This window comes from Lupinus angustifolius, chromosome LG01, assembly GCF_001865875.1.
Source record: "Lupinus angustifolius cultivar Tanjil chromosome LG01, LupAngTanjil_v1.0, whole genome shotgun sequence".
Lineage (NCBI taxonomy): Eukaryota > Viridiplantae > Streptophyta > Magnoliopsida > Fabales > Fabaceae > Lupinus > Lupinus angustifolius.
The window spans coordinates 3,760,726-3,781,713 of NC_032009.1; the positions used below are offsets into that span (position 1 = coordinate 3,760,726).

Consider the following 20,988-nt stretch of genomic DNA (forward strand, 5'->3'; position numbering starts at 1 on the left):
CCCCCCCCCCTGAAAAACAAAAGAGAAGAGAGAAACAGTGTGTATTATTCCTTTGTTTTAAAAGTGGAAATGACTTTGCGAGTAACTTGATACCCAGTTCCTATGATAGCACCGAATACAGATGTAGTGCTTAGACAAATATTATTGAACGTTTAAGAAATACAATTATTACCCATATTTTGGGGGCTAATCATAATCAAACTCTTTCAACAATTTCTTATATAAATAAACTACAGAATATACAATAGTATGATTGCTAGAATATGCGTAATTTTAAGGAATTAGAAATGAGTAAATGGAAATATAGCCTATTGCTGGAAAGCTTGGAACCCTATTATGTTGGTCTAGATCCTAACATGGAGGTTTGAAGTTGTTAATTTCTACTCTCTGAAGATTCCTTTAGTAAACATGCAAATGCAATGTTGCTTTTCCCAATATGTACCTGAGTGTGAATGTATATCTTCCCTTCATTTTACTATCTGTGCATAATGCATGAGTGAATTTATTTCTACAGGAGTACATAACTCAAATTTCCACATCTCTTTCTCCTGTAGGATTCTTGCATTTGTTGGCATGATCCTTGTTCTATGGTCTCCTGTTGTTATTCCATTGCTTCCAACATTGGTTCAGAGCTGGACAACAATGACTCCTTCCATAATTGCTGAGTTTGCTTGCATTATTGGCCTGTATGCTGCTATAATGATACTTGTTATGTTATGGGGAAAAAGAGTCCATGGGTATGAAAATTCATATGAGCAGTATGGTCTGGTTTTGACTTCGTCACGAAAGGTACGTGTTTCAGATAAAAAACTAATGGACAAGTCTGGGATTAGTTTCAGTAGAATGTAATAGAGAATATGTGTGTTTTTCTATGAAGTTTCTATATTAAAAATTGAAAACAGTATCATGGATAATATACCAATAAAGATGTAGGGAATGGCAATGAAGAATGTGCTAAAATTTCTTGCTTTGTTTTCTCTCTTTTTTTTGCTGCGTGGGGGAACGGGAAGTGGAGGAAACACTTGTTAAATTTTAAACAGCTACATCCTTAGGATGTAATAGCTGTTATTGCTGCGAAAATAGTTCTCAGGTAACCACTGAACCTTTTGCATCTAGTGGTTATTTGACATGGTGCAGGACAAAAAAGGGGCCCATTAAATTATAAGAATATCTTCAGTTTCAGTTACTGTTCATGTGACTGTAATATGGTGGTGTTTATGATACTGTAGTGTTGAACCTTTAGCTGTGTTACTTTATACATGTATTATAGTTTATTTTGTTAAGTTATCTTAGACGACTAGGATTAGACTTATTCTATGGGCTAGAATTCATTGTTAACTTGCAGGAATACAAGACTTCTTGGCTAGATCTGTTTTAAGCATCATTTCCGCTCTCTATATTTAGAGTACTACTGTTCTATTCTGGGCCTTTTATCCTAAATTAATAATAAAGCCTAGTTCTCCAAGTGGAATAAAATTTGAATCTTATTGGCTCTTTTAGAATATAAAATTTCAGTCTAATGAATATGTACTTTTGGACATGTCTCAAATCCACTAGGAATTTGCATAGAAAGGTGTGCTAGAGTATTGCAAAATAATCTTTTCCAGTTCCTTAGCAGCTTTAGTCTTTAGACCAGTTAGTTGTTTCACAATAATTATTTTTGAAAAAAAGTCTTCAGTTTGCAGCTATCTTTGAGAGACTGTTTGAAAGTCATACAAGAAACTCATCCATCCAGCCATATACAATTCCTATTATTTGTGTTTCATAGGTTGACTAACATCAATTAGATGATCCCCTTTGGAACATTTATAGCAATAGCAATTCCTCATCTGCTCTAATTTAGATGAAATCTTTTATTAACACAGTCAGAAATTTTGGTAACCATATTTACATTATATACTTTAAATTGGATAAGTAAAGGCAACAATGGCAAGGAACAAAATGTACAGACACTATGTTAACAGCACCTTCCCTGCTAAAATCCCAATGGTAGCTTCCCCCACCCACTCAATGTATATTATCATTGACCTTAAAATTTCCTAAGTGATTATAAATCTTGTCACATGTTTGCCTGTCTGTGGTTTGAATTAATGCTTTGGGCTTCCTTTCTTGATATGCATCAATCTCAATTTAGAACATTCTTTTTAGTTTTTACTTCAATTTTTGTTTGGGGGTAGATGAGAGGAGCTTTAGGAGGTGATGGAATTATTGGATTTAATATTCACTGGTACTGCTTGATCCGTGAATGACTAATTTTGGAACCTTGCTGCAGCTATTAGAATTTTTGAAAGGCTTGGTTGGTGGAGTCATCCTTGTTTTCTCAATCCATGCTGTGAATGCATTTCTTGGTTGTATAAGTTTCTCTTGGCCTCTTACTCAAACTTCTATGGATGCCATGACTTTGCTCAAAGTTTATGGACAAATGGGTCTGATAGTGATTCAAGGAACTCTAATGGCAAGTGCAATTGCACTGGTGGAAGAATTGTTTTTCAGGTCATGGTTGCCACAAGAAATTGCAGTTGATCTTGGATATCATCATGGAATTATCATATCAGGGCTAGCATTTGCTTTATCACAGAGGTTTGTTTTCTTTCTGGAATCTTCTCTTGTCCATTATTTTTTTTGCATTACACTTTGGGTTTTGTAGGACAAGAATCTGCTTTTTTTGCCACCTTCCACCAACAGCACTGATCTTCTAGTTTAAGTCTATTATTTTTACTTAACTCTAAATTTTATCAATATTTCCATTTTAGATTTGTTTAGTTGTGTCTTTCTTACTCTTTTATTTATTTATTTTTGTTTCGTCATAAAAGTTAGAGAGAAAAGAGAAGAGTTTGGAAGAGTCGGATAGATTGAGATTTATTCGTTTGTAGGCCTCTGAACCGCTGAATCCCATTGTGTGAATTACTCAAGTATGTCTCAACTTATACCTAATGCTAGGGGAATATTATAGGCATAATCTGTTTATCAATTAACTCTCAATCAAGTTTAAACTAATTCCCTAGGATAGGCCCCCAATTAACCACCCTTGGTTCCAGGGTCAACATATTTACCAGACAAGATTAAAAAATGCAATATATCTTAACCTACTTGAGTCTTATACTCCTTTTTCCAAATCAAAATCTAATCTTCTCATTTGTGATGGGGTTGTTTTCAGGTCTCTGCTAGCAATACCGGGACTTTGGCTTTTATCTTTATTTCTGTCAGGTGTCCGGCAGAGAAATGGAGGTAGCCTCTCCATGCCAATCGGCTTACGCGCAGGGATAATGGCATCTAGTTTTATCTTGCAAAAGGGTAGATTTTTAGTATATAATAATTACGATGGCAACTTTACTCTCTGGATAACGGGGAGTCATCCATTCCAACCATTTAGTGGTTTAGTTGGTTTGCTATTTTCTTTATCACTGGCCATACTTCTCTACCCCAGACAGACTTCAGAAAAAAAAGAAGCTTAGATTTAAGTAGAAAATTCATCAGGGAAAAACACTACACTTGTAAATTTGGTGATGCCTTCCTGATTATTAGGCAGAATTTGAAGCAATTGGTGAGGCATTTAGGTTCTACTTACACACAGTCCAGTTTTTATTATGCTGTTAATTGGGGAGTGGAGAATGAGAAAGACAGATATTGAAGGACATAGAAAGATAAAACTATGAAAAGTTAAGGGCTTCAGCTCTCCAACTTAGATACTAAAATTTCATCTGGAGCCTAAAGACAGGCACCAATCGGGTGTGAGTATGTACTATGTACAAATTCAATTTTGCAAGTAGAAAAGCTAGATGTTTGTACAAAGTTTTGTTTTGTTTTTGTACTCATAAAGTTATGCTACTTGTGTCACTAATTAACAGAACAAGATGTGATGCAGTAGCCAGGATATAGGAATAGAGCCATAGGTCAGTATACACTATACAGTTGTGTCTATTAGTGGGAATAAAGTTTAATTGTTGTCGTTTTCTAGAGCCACGTTTACATTGTAAATCTGTAAAATACTAAACCGCACACTCTGATATTTTGTAAAGCAATGAGAATCCGTTACTTCATATTGTATGTTCATCTCTCCCGTCTGGTTATATACTGGTGGCAATATCTCCTGCATCAGCTTGCCTGTAAGGACTCAAAGGTATAAGTGGTCACCTGAAAATTTGATGATTTATTTTTTCTTCCAGTTTTTCAGAGGGTGAGATTTCAAAAAAAATTATATATGCCAATTTGGTTCTTGAATTTGAAAATCCTAAAGAGTCAAATTAATTAATTTAGTAATTTTATTTTCTATATTATATTAATTATGTTAACGATATTTAAATACTAGTTTCAAATTATTATTATTTTGAAAATCATGCAGAAATTTATAAAGACTAAAATATTTACTTCAAAAAACTTTAATCATGTTAGATGACATCAAAACTCGTCACTGCTAAATTATATTTGAGCACCGGGCGTAATTTTAGTGAGTAGATACAAATTTAAATTTAGTCTAAGATTTAAGAACTTAACAAGATATATTTAAGTAACAATAATTAAAATGATAATAACAATTAAGATGAAAAGTGAAAAGAAACTATACAACAGAGAAAGAAGTCATACATAAAATTGTGGGTTGTTTAATAATCCCTGAAGTGGTCAAGTGGATGAGAGGTATCAAGCTTTATATTATATATTATATGAGTTTCACATCAACAAACAAAATCAATGAAAAGAGAGAAAGATCCTATGATCCGATATGATTGCAATGTTATGTTGCATAAAGATAAAGTTAAGGACAGAGCTAAGAAATGTCAAATGATTAAGGCATCTGTTGGCTGCTGAAAGCAAAGCAAGCTCTGCCCACAACACCACTCCGAATCAAAGCCTTTTTGTGATTTTGACCTTGTCGTTTCCGGCTGAAATTCTCACACTTCTCACTCAATGTTTATGCAAGAATTTATCCATTTTTAGTGTCGTGAGACTGATGATACTGATAAGTGCACCCTACAGGACCACACACAGGTAAGTGGAACACGACCACAGCTACAAATTCAATAGAATAAAATGTTTCTTTTTCGCTATTATCCCATAAAAATGAACATTTTCTTCTTCATGAATTTAAAACGAAAATGATAAAAAAAAATGGTTCATTGTGCAGGAGAATCTCACTTAAAACATGTCATTTTACCTTTTCTTACTGATATAAACCAAGCAGGGCAACCTATGATTATTGGAGGCTATGTTCTTGCAAAGAATTTATAGATAGTTTGGTTTATTTTATTTACGTTGATTCAAATAAATAAATGAGATTACATTCTCATATTGTCTTAGGTTTATTTTCATTAGTATTTTAAGTATTTAATTCATGTAATATGGGTTGGGAATTATTTGTAACATTGGCCCATATTCATGACCAAGTAGTTTACTTAGGTTCAAGGGTAAGCCTTTCACATGGCTAGGGCAAATGGAAGTCAATGCATGATCATTTCAAGGAAGGAGGCACGAAAGGAACTCTATCTATAAGGACAAACAAGAAGACAAGGCAATTCAGCTAACACTTTATCTCTAAGGCAAACAAGGAGATAAGGCATGGAGGGAAAACGAATTTAAAAGAAGATAGGTTTGTTTTAGCAATTTGAATTTGAATTTGAATTTGAAAGAAGATAGATTGGAATTTGAAAGAAGATAGGTTTGAATTTGAGAAAAGATAGATTTGTTGCTGCCAACAAATATAATCTTTTCAAATCAGCCACAACAACCTAATCTACACATTATCTTCTCAAATCTCCACATAATTTCGGCCAAACTCAAATGCAAGGAACCAAGCCAACAACACCAACACCAAATTCAAATCAAGCTTCCTCAAATCAAGGAAATCATCTCATCTCAATCTTCTTCCAAACCATGGAAACTATTCAACCCAAATTACATTATTTAAGATCTTATTTACTTGATTTAATTAGGAGTTAGATTATTATTTCATATTTATTTTTAGCCTAAGTTTTAATTAGGATTTTAATTATTCAAGTTAATTAGGACTTAGTCTATTTTCTTTTCAGCCAAGGAACTTTGCCTATTTATGCATTCAGATTGGATTAATAAAAGTTAAGTTGAATTTTAAGTAAATTTGAATTGTTTTAGTTGAGAGCACTTCTCCTAAACCTAGGTTGGTCGTGGACACCATTGTTGTTCTTATCAAGCTTCCATGCTTGTGGCGCTTCCCCCTCCTAACCTTTTCTATTTCCCTCACCAAAACAACCCCAAATTCCCACAATTCACTGATAGAAGGTTTCTATCAATGAAGTTGATTAATTCTGGAAATTTAAGAGAAGAAAAGAGTTTGAGCAATGCTCTAGATTTTTCATATATTCATCAAAGGAAAACTGTTCAATTTAAATACAATAAGCAAACCCTAATTATGATGTTAGCCTTACACTTGGCAACATCTTGATTGAAAGGTAAATTCTTAAAACAGAAATATTAAAATAGAAGGTTCTAGATAATATAATTTGTCATCCATTTAGGAGGAACTCTGGGCCTTTTATCATTAAGCCCATTTGGCTTATCAATACTCTCCCCATGAATAACAACTTTGTCCTCAAGGTTGAGGCCCAATTCGGTTGGTTCTGCTGGAATTGGAATGGGATCCGTGAAGCCCATTTGATTAGATAAGGGAGAGATGTTGAATTCCTTTGAGATAGATTCCTATGGATAGGGAATCCGAGGTGGCACGCTCTAAGTGGAGGGAGCAGATTTCCGTGTAGAGATAAGGGATGGGGTTTGTTGACCGGCTGACTTTTCTGCAGTGTGTAGAACGCGTGGCGCTGCATCATTGGGAAGCGCAGAACGCGTGGCGCAGTGTGCAGCAGGGAGCTGTTGCTTTCCTGTCACGCGTGGGACACGTGTCGCCTTGGCAGTGGAGCTTTTTTGAATTACCGTGTGGTAATTCGTTCCCTCATTGTGCAGCGTGAACAAGGGGAACCGTGAAGGTCCCTTTATTATTCCCATTAATGAGCTGTTTGGACCCCCAATGTAATAATTTCTTCTTCCATATTTGAATTTGAAATCCGAAAATTATTTTTTTCTTTTATAGCTGATGTGTCACCTTTCACGTGTTGCCTTAGCTTTAAAGTGGAACTCAGTAGTTCATTTTGTGTTTTTGTCACTACAGACTGAGTTGTTGTTCTGTCTTCTCCCTTTTCTTTACTCTCTAATTTTTTTTCTTCATTGCTTCCTTCCTCTAAATTTAACACAGGTTGAGACTGTGTCTTTATGGAAGAGGTGCCCCAAAACGGTTTGAGCTTTGAAACATGAAAAACCGGGTGCACTTGAGAGCCTTCTGATAATGTGAGTTCATATGCTACCATTCCTATACGTCGGAGAATCTGGTAAGGACCAAAAAAACGCTTGCTCAACTTTTGGTTTGCCCTTCTTGCCACTGTGTGTTGCCGGTATGGCTGAAGTTTCAACCAAACCCAGTCACCAATGCTAAAAACACCTTCAGTTCTATGTTTATCACTATTTATCTTCATCCTTTGTTGAGCTTGATACAGATTATTTTTTAGCTGAGTGATTAATAGTTGCCTTTTATGTAGGGAAATGTTTAGTTCTGTGTCTGAACTTTGCCCCGCTATGTAGTCAATGATGGCCGGTGGACGTCTTCCGTAGAGAGCCTGGAAAGGGGTCATGTCTGTGGATGAATGTTTAGAAGTGTTGTACCAATACTCAGCAAGAGAGAAAAACGTGTACCATTTTTTTGGATGGTCATTGGTGAAACACCGCATGTATGCTTCCAATCCCCTATTCACCACTACGGTTTGACCATCCGATTCAGGATGATACGCAGTGCTAAAACAAAGCTTTGTTCCTTGCAGACGAAAAAATTATTTCCAGAAGCTACTCAAGAATAGATTATCCCGATCTGACACAATGGTTCTGGGGGTGCCATGAAGCCGAAAGATTTCAGTAGTGAAACGATTAGGTAACTGAGTTGCTGTGAAATGACTTGGTAGTGCAACAAAATGACCGTATCTACAACAACCCATATACGGTGTGCCCATGTGATGGAGGAAGGGAAGTAATAAAATCCATGGAAATGTCTTCCCAAACTTGGTGAGGTACAGGTAGTGTATGAAGTTTACCGTGTAGTTTTGTTGGCACATATTTATTTTGTTGACATATAAGACAATGCTTAATGAATTCCTTTGTGTCTTTGTACTGCCCAGGCCAAAAGAACGATGTTGCTAGTCTAACCATGGTCGGTTTGAGACCCGAATGTCCAGCCGTCGGAGTGGAGTGATATTCCGAAAGTAATATTGCTCTCAACCCAATATATGTAGGTATATAAAGCTTAGTCTTGTAGTATAGCAACCCATTTTTTCATAATAAATATCTGTAGAAAATTTCAGAATTTTTTCCACTAATTGTTTGCCTTTTGTTGTTGCATAATACTGAGCAAGTTGAGTCAAGACTGTTGGGACAGGGGAACTCAAGGACACTAAGATCGATTCTGCTTACTCACATCGCGATAGAGCATCAGCAACTCTATTGTCACAGCCAGGTTTGTAAAATATCTCATAGTGAAATCCTTGTAATTTTGTTGTCCATCGTTGTTGTTCTGTGTTTTGAAAATTCTAAGTTAACATGTGTTTCAAACTCTGTTGGTCAGTAAAAATGCGAAAATATCTGCCAAGAAGATACTGACGCCATTTCATTACTGATTGTGTAACAGCAAATAATTCTGGGACATAAGCAGAGGCGGCTTGCATCCGAGGAGAGAGTTTCTTGCTGAAAAAGGCAATTGGGTGTCCATTTTGTGACAAGACTGCTCCAATAGCTAATGCGGACGCATCAGTTTCAACATCAAAGACAACATTGAAGTCTGGAAGCACTAACATGAGACTTTGTGTCATTATTTGTTTCATGTGTGTAAAAGCATCTAGTGTCATAGACGACCATGTAAACTTTGATTGTTTTAATAAATCCGTGAGTGGAGAGGCGTGAGGAGCGTAGTTTCGAATAAAACGACGATAGAATCCAGTCAGGCCCAAAAACTCACGTAACTGTGTCAATGAACACGGAACGGGCCACTCAATAATTGCTTGGATTTTATCGGGGTCAGGTTGAACCCCCTTGACTGACAAAATATGGCCCAAATATGCAACTGATTTCACTCCAAAAGTACACTTCGACATTTTAGCATAAAAGTGATGATCATATAGCAAACTTAACACTAATTGAAGATGACTAACATGATATGTTAATGTAGGGCTATAAACCAGAATATCATCAAAAAATATCAGCACAAACTTGTGTAGATAGGGTCGTAGTAAATCATTCATTGCGGACTGAAAAGTAGATGGAGCATTTGTAAGCCCAAACGACATTACCAAGAATTCGTAGTGCCCATCGAAAGTCTGGAATGCAGTCTTGTGCGTATCTTCTGGTCGAACCCGAATCTGGTGATATTCAGATCTCAAATCAATTTTTGAAAAAATTGTGGCAGTTTCAACTTCATCAATAAGTTCATCAATTGTAGGAATCGGAAAACGATCCTTCACTGTAATAGCATTGAGGCCACGGTAATCAACACAGAACCGCCATGTTTCATCTTTCTTTCTCACCAACAATACCGGAGAAGAAAATGGACTTGTACTTGGGATGACAATCCCTTCATGCAACATATTAGATAAGAGTTTGGTCATGACATCTTTTTTGGTGGTGAGGGTATCTATAGGGTTTTACATTAACAGGTTGGGAGTTGGCTAGTAGGGTAATGCGTTGGTCATGGGGTCTGAGGGTGGTAGTCCCTTGAGTGGGTTGAATATGTGGGTAAATGAGTCTAGGATAGCTTGAATTTCTTGGTTTGTAGGGTTGGGTGAAAAAGTGGTAGTAGTAGTTGGGTTTGGTTCTGGGAAGGAAATACAAAACATTTCGGCAATAGAGTCGGTGTGTGAAAGTCTGTTTAGTTGGTTTAGGGAAGCTATATGTGGTGGTTGGGAATTTTGGCCGATGAGAGTAATGGATTTGTTGTCATAGGAGAAGGACGTTGATGGTATGGCAAATTCGGAGGTAATAGGTCCAAGTGTTTGTAACCACTCAATACCCAAGACCAAATCCCCTTGGATAGGTAGTAAGTAGAATGGTACCAGAAAAAGTTGTTGTTGCAATTATAGTGGAGTTTCTCTGCACACACCGGTGCAATAAATGTGATCCCGTTGCCCACCGTTACTGGAAATTGAGGGGTAGGAAAAATCTCCAATATGAGGAACTGTGTTATGCGTGGTTGCATAACATTATGAGAACTGCCTGTGTCAACCAACACATGAACCGGGTGACCATGAATAAGACCCTGAAATTTGAGTGTCCTTGGTGAAGGATTGCCTTTGAGTGCTTGGGCAGAGAGTTGAAAATGAACAAATTCTTCAAGGTTCTCTGATGAAGAATTTTCTATAGTGATAGTAGGAAAAGTGTCCACCTGTGAGTCCAAACCTGAATCTAGATTGCTTAACTCAGTAGGTTCATCATCGGTCACAAATAAGAAAAATTGCTTAGGTTGGCATTTGTGACCAAAAATGTATTTCTCATCACACTGGTAACAAAGACCCTGGGCCCTTTGTTTTTGCATCTGGGCTGCTGTTAAACGTTTAATGGCCACTTTATTTTGTGGTGCAGAAACAGATCCAACGGCTGATGAGACGCTGTGATGATTAGTGGTTCGTGGAAAATGTGCCATTGGTTTTTCATCATTAATTTTACTCTCAATCAACTTAGCTAAACCCATAGCATGACTAATTGAATGAGGTTGTAAAATTGTTAATTTCCTACGAATTTCCACTTTAAGACCAGAAATAAAACAATTTAACATCATTTCCGGGGGGAAGACCTACCACCTTGTTAGAAAGCTTTTCAAAACGCCTCTGGTAATCAATAACTGTGGTAAATTGCCTTAACTTGAACAACTCCGCTTGGTGGTTATCATAAGCTAATGGACCAAAACGTTGTTGTAAGTCCCTAGTAAAATCATCCCAGGTTGTGAGTTGTTGATTTTGGAACATCCATTTATACCAGCTGAGTGCTTCTCCTATCATTGAGAAAGACATTAACTCCATACGTTTTGGAGGAGTAATCTGATATAGTTGGAAGAATTGTTCCGCCTGGAAAATACAGTCCAGTGGTTCAGATCCATCAAATTAGTGAAGGTTTAATTTTGGGGGTTTGAGATTAGGATATGGATTGGAAGTAGAAGAGTGAATAGAGGTAGAGAATGACTGGTTAGAGAAACCAGGGGGTGGAGAAGGAGGTGGTTTAGGTTGGATCTGAGATTTCAAATCTGAAATGACAGATTGTAGCTCTTCATGTCTAGTGTTCATGGTTTGTTGCATAAGTTCTTGTCTTGCAGCAAAATGGAGCTCCATAGAATAGAGTTTCTCCATAATGTTGGTCAAAGGATCATCCAAGGGTTGAGAAGTGTTTTTAGGAGGCATGAGGAATATGAAAGCACCAAATTGATAGAGGGTTTCTATCAATGAAGTTGATTAATTCTGGAAATTTAAGAGAATAAAAGAGTTTGAGCAATGCTCTAGATTTTTCATATATTCATCAAAGGAAAACTGTTCAATTTAAATACAATAAGCAAACCCTAATTATGATGTTAGCCTTACACTTGGCTACATCTTGATTGAAAGGTAAATTCTTAAAACAGAAATATTAAAATTGAAGGTTCTAGATAATATAATCTGTCATCCATTTAGGGGGAACTCTGGGCCTTTTATCATTAAGCCCATTTGACCTATCATTCACCAAAAATGAATTACACTTTAAAATGCTGAAGACTTCAAGCTAAAACGATCTTAATTCTAAGACAGTCTCCTAGAGGTTCTCATCACTTACTCTAGGATAAATATGTCATGTTTTTTTGTATCAAACTTACTCTAGGATAAATATGTCATGTTTTTTTGTATCAACCTTGGGTGTACGTATTCTTAACATTACTCTTATGTTATGTGAATACCTTAAACTTAAAATGGTGCAGGAGCGTTTGATGAGGGGAGTCTCTCACAAAACACATAACATATATTAAGCCCAAGTTGAAAAGCAGTTTTTTTAGCCGATTCTCACTCGTGAACTATGCTAATCGAATCATGAGAATTGAGAATGGCAATTATAACCAAATTCTAAATCCATTTTCAAGTAATAATTATCACCCATAAAATTGTTCTAGACTACACTACTTAACATTTATTGCTTACTTTATTCTAACTTTAAAGGATAAAGAATAAAAAGGTTCAGCAAATGATAAGATAAAGTTGGATGGGAATGTAGACACCAAGTAAAGAAGGCACGGCTTCAAATTGAATCAATGAGGGTATACACCCAAACTCCAATCTTGCAAAAGGAAAATAAAAAGAAAAATACTTGTTTCTTTTTTTATCCAAAGCCTAATCACAAAACTAAAATCATCCACATTATTAATGAAACTCAACAGACAGTGCAAATAAGAAAAAGCCGGATCCTCCATTTCTTTATATACTCTTCAACTTCAAGCCTTGGTTTACTCCTCAACAGCAAGGGGCACAGACTCAGCCTGAGGTTACAAGAATCACAAAATTCATTAGAAAGTTTAAATGAATTTGGTCTAAAGCATTGACCCACCAAAAAGAAAAACCAAAAATTGATAGGACAAAACTTAGATGATACTCTAAGAACATAAAAATACAACATATGTAACAATTTTTGTTATGTTCTTATTAGACAGGAACATTACAAACACAACAATATCTAAGTTTTGTCCTTGCATGAAATCCTCAAAAGGTTAAATTGAAGAGGGTAATGGGTTATAAGGAGCATACCAATTTGCGGTACTTGAGAGCATAGAACATTTCAAGGTAGCGGCGACTCTCACGGCGGTCAAGGTTAGACACGTGCTTCCAGAAGCCATAGACACCAGTGAGAGTTAGAAGCCTCTCGGAGTAAATTTGCCAGGTATACCTTTGAAGCCAAAACATAAGCAAAAAGGTCAATAATAATTCACACGAACTAAGTAAAACAAACAACTTGGGCAAGACACAACAATAGTAGCATTTGGTAGGCATGCAAGAATAGGATGGAACAGAACATGTAAGTCTGCTATGTGTTCCGTAAAATTTGATGGAACAATTCCATCCTATTCTGACCATGCACCAAATACGGCTAATATGATGTTTAGAGCAATGTACTTACTTCTCTTCAATACGCTGCAGGCCTCCTTGGGAGATTTTGTCCCAGAGAGATGGATCTGCCTTAGACTTCTCAAAGAATTCAACAAGAAGATCAGCAGCACGGTCACCATGATAAGGGTCAATGTGGTATCCACTCTTGCCATGCACAATTATCTCAGCTGGACCACCATTGGAAGTAGCGAAGGTTGGCAAACCACAAGTCATGGCCTCAACAACAGTCAAACCAAAAGCTTCATACACAGCAGGCTGAACAAAAGCACCCTTCGTGTCACAGATCACACGGTACAGCTCGCCATTCCTTATTCTATTCATCTGAGAAGAAATCCATCTGAATTGTCCATTCAACTTGTATGTCTCAATGAGGCCATACATCTTCTTCATCTCAGCTTTCTCTTCCAGGTCCTTGGACTCCTTCCTCCTATCTCCAGCCACAACAACAAGGTTCACCAACTCCCGAAGGCGAGCATTCTTACCATACCACTCAACAAGTCCTGTGATGTTTTTCACACGGTCCAACCTTGCCATGGTGAAGATAATCGGCTTGTTGCGGTCCTTCAATACACATCTGTTACAATGAAATTGCATTAGACTAATGTTCTATGACAGCGTGATGAAATTTTGGAAGAAAAGAGAGGAGACAAACTCACATGTGCTCTTCATTCTCCACTGTGCTGTAAAGAAGCTCTTCAATCTCCGGGTGGAAGGATGTCAACCTACGGCTAGTTTCAGTGTATGGGAAGTAAATGGTTTGATCAGCTCCGGGAGAGACAATGTTGAACTTTGGATCAAAAACATTGATACCATGCACAACACGGTAGAGTCCAGGAAGGGTGAAGGCAGTGTGACTCTCGTACTGTCCAACAGTATCCTTGCTGTAGAAGTGTAAGGGATACAAATCAGTTAGCTATAATTAATGAATGAATTGTGCAAAAGAACAAACAAAAGTGGTAAACAGTGAACTCACTTTCCAGCAATCTCTTGGAAGGTACTTGTGATAATAAAGTCTGTGTGGTTCATTGCAAAAAGATCAGCTGTAAATTGGGAGGAGAAGTGATACTTCTCATCAAATTTCTTCCAGTAAAGGTCAGATTCAGGATATTTGGTCTTCTCGAGTGCATGAGCAATTGTACACTACAATCATAGAGGAAAAAGAAATTTAGGCCTGAGTTTCAAAGCCTAGTAAATAAAAGGTTACAGCTTCAACTAGATAGCAAGTGTCTATGTAGACAAACCTGAGTTACACCTAATTTATGTGCCAGCAAAGAGGCAACAATGTTTCCATCACTATAGTTTCCAACAATCAGATCTGGCTTGCCTTGCAACTCCTTGGCAAGTTCATGGGCAACATCCTAATGACAAGAAATAGTTGGTTTGGATGTTAAATTCATGAGAAAACAAGAAAATGGTAGAAACGTGTACCAATTATGAGTCAAAAGTTTACCTCGGTGAAAGTTTCTAGGTATGGCCAGACTTCAAATCTGGAGATCCATTTGCGAACAATTCCCTTCTCGGTTCTAAATGGAACTCGAAGAATGTGGCAATGTTCAGTATCATATACCTTCTCAAGACGTTGGCCACAAGTAGTTCCTACTGCCTCAGGGAGAAGACGGGTGATCTGCATTTAATAGCATCCACAATCAACAACAAATAGAGAAATATCCAATCACTATATACTCTAGTAGGCTTAGTCATCAAAAAACTACACTAGGACTTACAATGAGAATGCGAGGGACAATATCCAAGCCTTGTTGCTTAATGCGTTTGAGCATCTCATTCTCCAAGGCACGAACTTGATCCAAGATGTAAACAACCTGGATTTCAGAAACAAGAAAAGCATGTGAATCAGTAACTCCTTGACATACAATTGAATAACAAATAGTACACAAGGAGCATTTAGTCTCAACTAACCTGGCCACCAGTATCAGGGTATCCTAAGACATTATCTTGGGCAAAGTAACCATGGGGAGAAAGGATAACAACATTGAAGACCATAGGGATTCTTCCAAGGAATGACTCGAGTGTGCAAGGGTCAGGTGACTCAAGAAGGTCCAACAGAAGTTGGATCATCTCAAGGACACGCTCGGCGGTGTCACCCCACCCTCTCTCCAAACCAATCTCCTGGAATTTGTATTCAAATTCTGAGTAGGGTGTTTCAGGAGCAAGTGTGCCAAGATACTCCTCGGCTTTCCTGAGCACATGTTGAAGAGAATCTGGAGTCTGAATTTTGTCATTCAACATCAGTGTCTGCACATGTCACAAATCCTTGTCAGAAAAATTAAAAAAAGACATAAAATTAGTCTTAAAATAATATGTAAAGGAATGATTAGCATGCCTGCTATTAATAAATGCATCTCACCTTAAATAGAGATAGTTACTAGATTTTAAAATTAAATGCAAATGAATGATTAACATGCCTGCTATTAACAATGAATCTCACCTTAAATACATATATTTACTTTTATATTTGCACTCTAGATCTTGTTATAGACATGTTACAAAGTACAAACATGAATGTGGAAACTCAACTCATTAAACTATTGAACAAAGCATTTACTGTTAATCGTTGTTACTAAATAAGGGTATCTGAGGAGGGTTGATGAGTTCATGCCTAACAATGTTAGTGACTGCTAATTTTGATAAAATACACAAGCATAAACTTCTCACAACCTTGTTACAGTCTTGTTCAAAAATTCAATTAATGTACAGAAAATATGTATGTACCTTTCCATTGTAGCTGTGAGATCTGAGGAATTCCAGAAGAGGGTGCAAGCTCTCCTTGTCATGGAAGAGTTTGGCAGAAAGGTGGCGGTTGAGGAATTGCACACCATTTCCAATTGACTTGTTCAGAGTTGGGCGCGGGAAAGATGCATTAAATGGTTCAAAGTCCAATTCAAGCACAAAGTTACCATTGGAACTGCATTAAGATTGAGAGAAGTGTTTTTAAATTTTTGTAACATAACAAGTACCATTAAATTCAAATGATTGAAAGCCTTAATTACCTTCCATCAACAATTTCCTCCTTGAATTTCAAGTACTCAGCAGCTTGCAACTCCTCAACAACAAGAGCATGCACATTCACTTTCAGGTACTCCCAAACACCAGGCCTTGGACGAACAGCCAAAGCAACCCATGGTGATAAAACTATAGCTTCCTATAGTGTATCCAAAAAACAATGAAATCAGAAGAAAAAAAACAGCAACAAAACCCCACAAAAAGTAATGATATTTTCACATTGGTTTTGGTCACACCACTTTTACAACTAAGACTTTTTTACTTTAGAACAATAATTATAAATGATAAATGATTGGGATTTTAAGTGTAAAAAGTGATGTGATAAAAAAAGTTGAGATAACATTTTCTTTGCTGTAGAAAGTTACCTGTGTGGATCTCAAAACTTCACCAAAGGGACCATCACTTAGCTTCTGCCTATTCTCCTTAGGAATTTCTTCAAACTCAGCAATGATCTGATGGTGTTGCAGGAGTCCCTTGCCCTTGCCTTCAACCCTTTGAAAACCAAAACATTTTCAGTGTTAGAATACATGTTTCAACAAAACTACAACCTTGATCAAAAGGGTTATAACAAAATTTGATTTTGATGAGTACCTTGCGAGAAGAGACAGAATTTCATTCCTGTTAATACTGAGGGTTTCATCAATCCTTTCGCGGAGACTGTGAACTCGGGTCAATCGATCAGTAGCCATTGTCACACAGAAAAAACTTCAACTGTAACGACAAGATCAGTCTAAGAAGTAGATCAAGATTATACAAAATAGTTCACCATAAAAAATAGAATGCTAACCAATAATCATATCAACAAAACAAAGATTACACAGGCAATAACACAAACAAGTGAAAATATATATCAAATTAAATGGTTTAATCACACTGGATAAATAGTCAAGACCTATCCACCATCTTCACCAACCATTTAAACTATATAAATATTAATTGCATATATTATTATTCAACCTTTGCTCAACTAAGTTTCAACCTTAAACAGTGCAGGGGAATAATATGAGGATGTTGTTTCTTTATTCCACTGTAACCAACTTTCTTTTAATTATTGCATTGACTAGAATTGCAAGAGCAATCAGAAATAAATGATTCATCTCTTTTCCTAAAAAATTAACAATAAATTGGTTAATCCATTATAAGCTTAACTAACCCTCATAAAACAACTAGTTAGATATTGAGCACAGTTTTGGTTCAAACATAACAAATTTAATAATGACAAACTAACAAACAAGCTCTTAGTTTCAAACCAAAGGTTGTAAGAACTAACAAGTTATCTCATTTTTGTTCTTTTTCTAACCAAAGACATGTGAGATAGAGATAGAAAATAAAGGTAGCAAGAGACCCTTATGATCATCAAACTATGAATCTAATGGTCACAACTCATAGAACAATGGGCATGCAGAAAAAGGTGGTGAAGAGAACAAGGAAACATGGGAAAGTGAAAAACAACATAGAAAGAAAGAAGACATGAAACTAGAGAAGAGAAAAAGGAATACCTATGAAAACAGAATAAACGCAAAATAATAAATGGCTGGTAAAGAGAAGAAATAAAGAATGAATAACTAAGGTGCTAGATCACTCAATTTATAGACTTGGAGACCCAGACATAATGGGAATTTCACACACATTGTATAATGTGTAATAATGTAATTATTATCATAGGAAAAAAAATATGTGGGTTTCATAGTCACCAAAGGTCAACAAACTTTATCTTTCTTCTTTCTTGCCCAAGTTATGTTGTAAATGCATAGCATAAAAAGTATATTCTACACGTAGCTTGAAGTAGAATATGGATTTCTTTTTAGCAAATACATGCATGATACATGACATAACATGATGTATTCCTTTTGGTATATTTATATTATTACAGTATCAAAAATGGTCTTTTTTAGACCACCTTTCCAACTATTTGCATGTTTGCATAATTCTTTTTTGTTTATTTCGGGCTTTTAAGATTTTTTTTATAAATTAAGATTGCTCGGAGAATGAACTTGGTTTATAAAAAGCTAAGAGCATGTCTAACCGCAAGTAAAATCTTCTTATTTTGGTCACACGTTATTTTATAATTTATTATAATTCTCCATGAAATAAGAATAACATATATTTTTTCTCACAATGACAAATATCATTCTTATTCTTATTTGGATCTGATAACATCTGCTTCTTAACATCTAGCTCTCTTCATTTTCCTTTGACTAAGAAGAACCAAAAATTGTTCTTATTTAACAACAAACATCAGAAAATAAGAATAAGAATGACATAATAGAGAAGAGAGCAAGAATGTTCTTATTCCGTTAAAAACAACCTTAAGAACAGCTAGTGTGGTTACTCTAAGAGCAACCACAGTGACAAATAATATTTTCATTCTTATTTGGGTCTCACACATTATTTTATAATTTATTACAATTTTTCATAAAATAAGAACAATATCTACTTTTTTATTAGAAGAGCAAACATCATTCTTATTCTTATTTGAATCCCACAACATCTACCTATTTTCTTACTTTCTGTTGGTCAAGACCAACCAAGAATTGTTCTTATTTAAGAATAAAAAGCAGAAAATAAAAATGATACGGTAGAAAATAGAGTAATAATATTTTTATTAATTTTAAGAATAAGGTTGCTCTAATAACCCAAGAAAAATAAACCAAAATTTCATCTATTCATTTTCATGGGTTGTTTTTTAAGTTTATAATCACATTTTGTAATCTAAAAACAGTATATCATACATCCACTATATATACTTGTCCACTTTTTAACATATATTGAAATGGTGTGCAATGTAACTATCATAGAAGTTGCAACTATGTTAAATGTTAATTCTAAATAGATTAATTTGTTGTTTATAATTTTTTAATAAGGAGAGTGATTAATACAATTTACTCACCTATATATACAGTGAATTAAACATGGATAAAATTTAACCTTTTCACTTTTGGATAATGAATTTGTACCTTCCACTAGTGCATTGTGGTGTTAGTCACAAGCAAAGACTTTTTTGGAGTTACCTACTACTTTAACCCCACGCGCTGTTTGTATTAATAAAACAAAACCTGGCCATGCCTATTGCTAATTACTTTTAAGTTGTTCACCCAACTATTATTTATAAGTTACAATTACAAGTTTATATATTCTTAAATATAAATTATTTTATAATATTTAAAAATTTAACTAAGTTAGACTGTATATTTTCTTCTGTAATTATACTATATTTGTTACTTCCTATATAATTCATTGAACATTTCACTTTCCGTAATAAATAACTGATGTATGCTCTTAGAATGTTGATAAATTATTTGGAGGATGTAGATATAATAGCGTGGATAAAGTTACAAATGTATATCACATTCATATTTAATTATGATTAATTTTTTTTAAAATAAATAATATAAATTAATAATGAATGATATATTAACCGTCCATAAATATCTTAACTAATGGTGGTTACACTCCTATCCAAAACACTGACATTTCACATTGTATATAATATATGAAAATGGATATCTATTAAATACAAACATCAAGATTCAAGTCGCTTACCTTAAATTTGAAAGGTCAAAAACCGGAGGAAGAAACAGAGCAAATGAAAGGGAGGTAGATACACACAAAGAATGAAGTGGATTAATATGATGAAGAAGGTTGATTTTGGAGCCCTTTTTATAGTCAAGAATGGTGCATAACATAAGGAGAGATTTGGATACTTGGTGCTGAAGTTGAATTTGAGATTTGGTTTTGATAGCCATGGTTTTAGACCATTGATTGAATAATTAAAACAACTTTATTAAAAACTAATACATTATTTTTAAATTTAGTATATATTACTATTTATTTAAGTTAACAATAAAAGTGGAACTACTTGAAATGGGAGTAATTTATATGCTCCCATATATTTTGATGTTTTAATTTTTCCATGTTTTAAAAATTCAATATATATTTATAATTTACTCTTCTTTTTTACTACATATTTGTTATTTATTTTTAATTTAGTTTTAATGTAAATTAAATCAGTAATATTCAACATCAAAAGACGGACTACTTTTCTGCATGAATTTACTGCACAAAAGGGTCATCGATTAATTATCACTGCCAACCCTATAGTGGTTTTATTGTTCTTTTCACAAAATCACTTTTGTCTATGACAGTACACCTTGCCCCTTCTCTCTCCTACTCATTTTCTTATCCAATTAACTCATCCAATTTTGGATTTTAAGACAAGTCCCTAACTATATTCTTTTTAATAACTCATCTATCCTTTTAAAGTTCATTAATTAATGTCATCATCGTAATAAACAATGCAGTTGTCTAAGCAGCAGCCTTGGTTTTTTCCGTGGTTCCTAGTCTTTGACCAAATACTGTTGTCTCAAACTCAAAACTGTTGATGGTATACTTTATTTCAAAGTGAAAATCAATCAAAATAGTCCTTCAAAAAACACTTATTTCGCTTCTTCTTTTTTTCTTGTACCATATAGTAAAAAAATCACTCTCTTTTTAACATATTTTTTACATTGACTTATTTATATATTTTTATCTCTTCACTTTATTCTCTTAGACTAAAAAGAAAAATGTAAAGTTGGGTCCTTTGTTAAAGTAAAACCACAGCAGAGAAACAGCCACAGTTAGCCATTGGGACAGGTTGGACCCAACCCATGCAGGTAGAATTTCAAAGTCTGAACCCCCACCACGCCACGAATTATCCAAATCACCAACCCCTAGCCACACATCTTTTAGCATCATCTTTCAGATTCTAACCAACATTTGTAGCTATAATTATAATTTTTTTAACAATATC

At 35.3% G+C, this 20,988-nt stretch overlaps 2 protein-coding genes across 13 annotated transcripts in view; one reads left to right on the plus strand and one right to left on the minus strand.

Annotated features, from left to right (window-relative positions):
- Positions 1-10,780, plus strand: part of LOC109347914 — a 27,912-nt gene extending 17,132 nt beyond the window's left edge. For 5 of the 11 annotated variants that reach the window (XM_019588033.1, XM_019588054.1, XM_019588079.1 and 2 more), the window contains 3 exons: positions 555-789; positions 2,273-2,580; positions 3,158-4,050. In XM_019588033.1, coding sequence (XP_019443578.1) covers positions 555-789; positions 2,273-2,580; positions 3,158-3,455 — 841 coding nt within the window. In that variant the 3' untranslated portion in view covers positions 3,456-4,050. Of the gene's footprint in view, positions 1-554; positions 790-2,272; positions 2,581-3,157; positions 4,051-10,767 lie in introns of those variants that run through there. The other 6 variants (XR_002107678.1, XR_002107681.1, XR_002107680.1 and 3 more) reach the window with 6 other exon arrangements.
- Positions 12,288-19,844, minus strand: LOC109347960 (sucrose synthase-like). 2 transcript variants are annotated; one of them, XM_019588116.1, is made up of 14 exons: positions 19,740-19,844; positions 16,788-16,907; positions 16,562-16,688; positions 16,184-16,335; positions 15,906-16,098; positions 15,093-15,428; positions 14,900-14,995; positions 14,626-14,799; positions 14,417-14,533; positions 14,149-14,315; positions 13,832-14,056; positions 13,186-13,749; positions 12,816-12,954; positions 12,288-12,550 (listed from the first exon to the last, which is right to left on the minus strand). In XM_019588116.1, exons 2-14 carry the CDS (start codon positions 16,883-16,885, stop codon positions 12,518-12,520), a joined length of 2,421 nt encoding a protein of 806 aa, XP_019443661.1. In that variant the 5' UTR covers positions 16,886-16,907; positions 19,740-19,844; the 3' UTR covers positions 12,288-12,517. The 2 variants fall into 2 exon arrangements, with proteins under 2 accessions (XP_019443661.1, XP_019443652.1); XM_019588107.1 differs by lacking the exon at positions 19,740-19,844 and adding an exon at positions 17,696-17,824.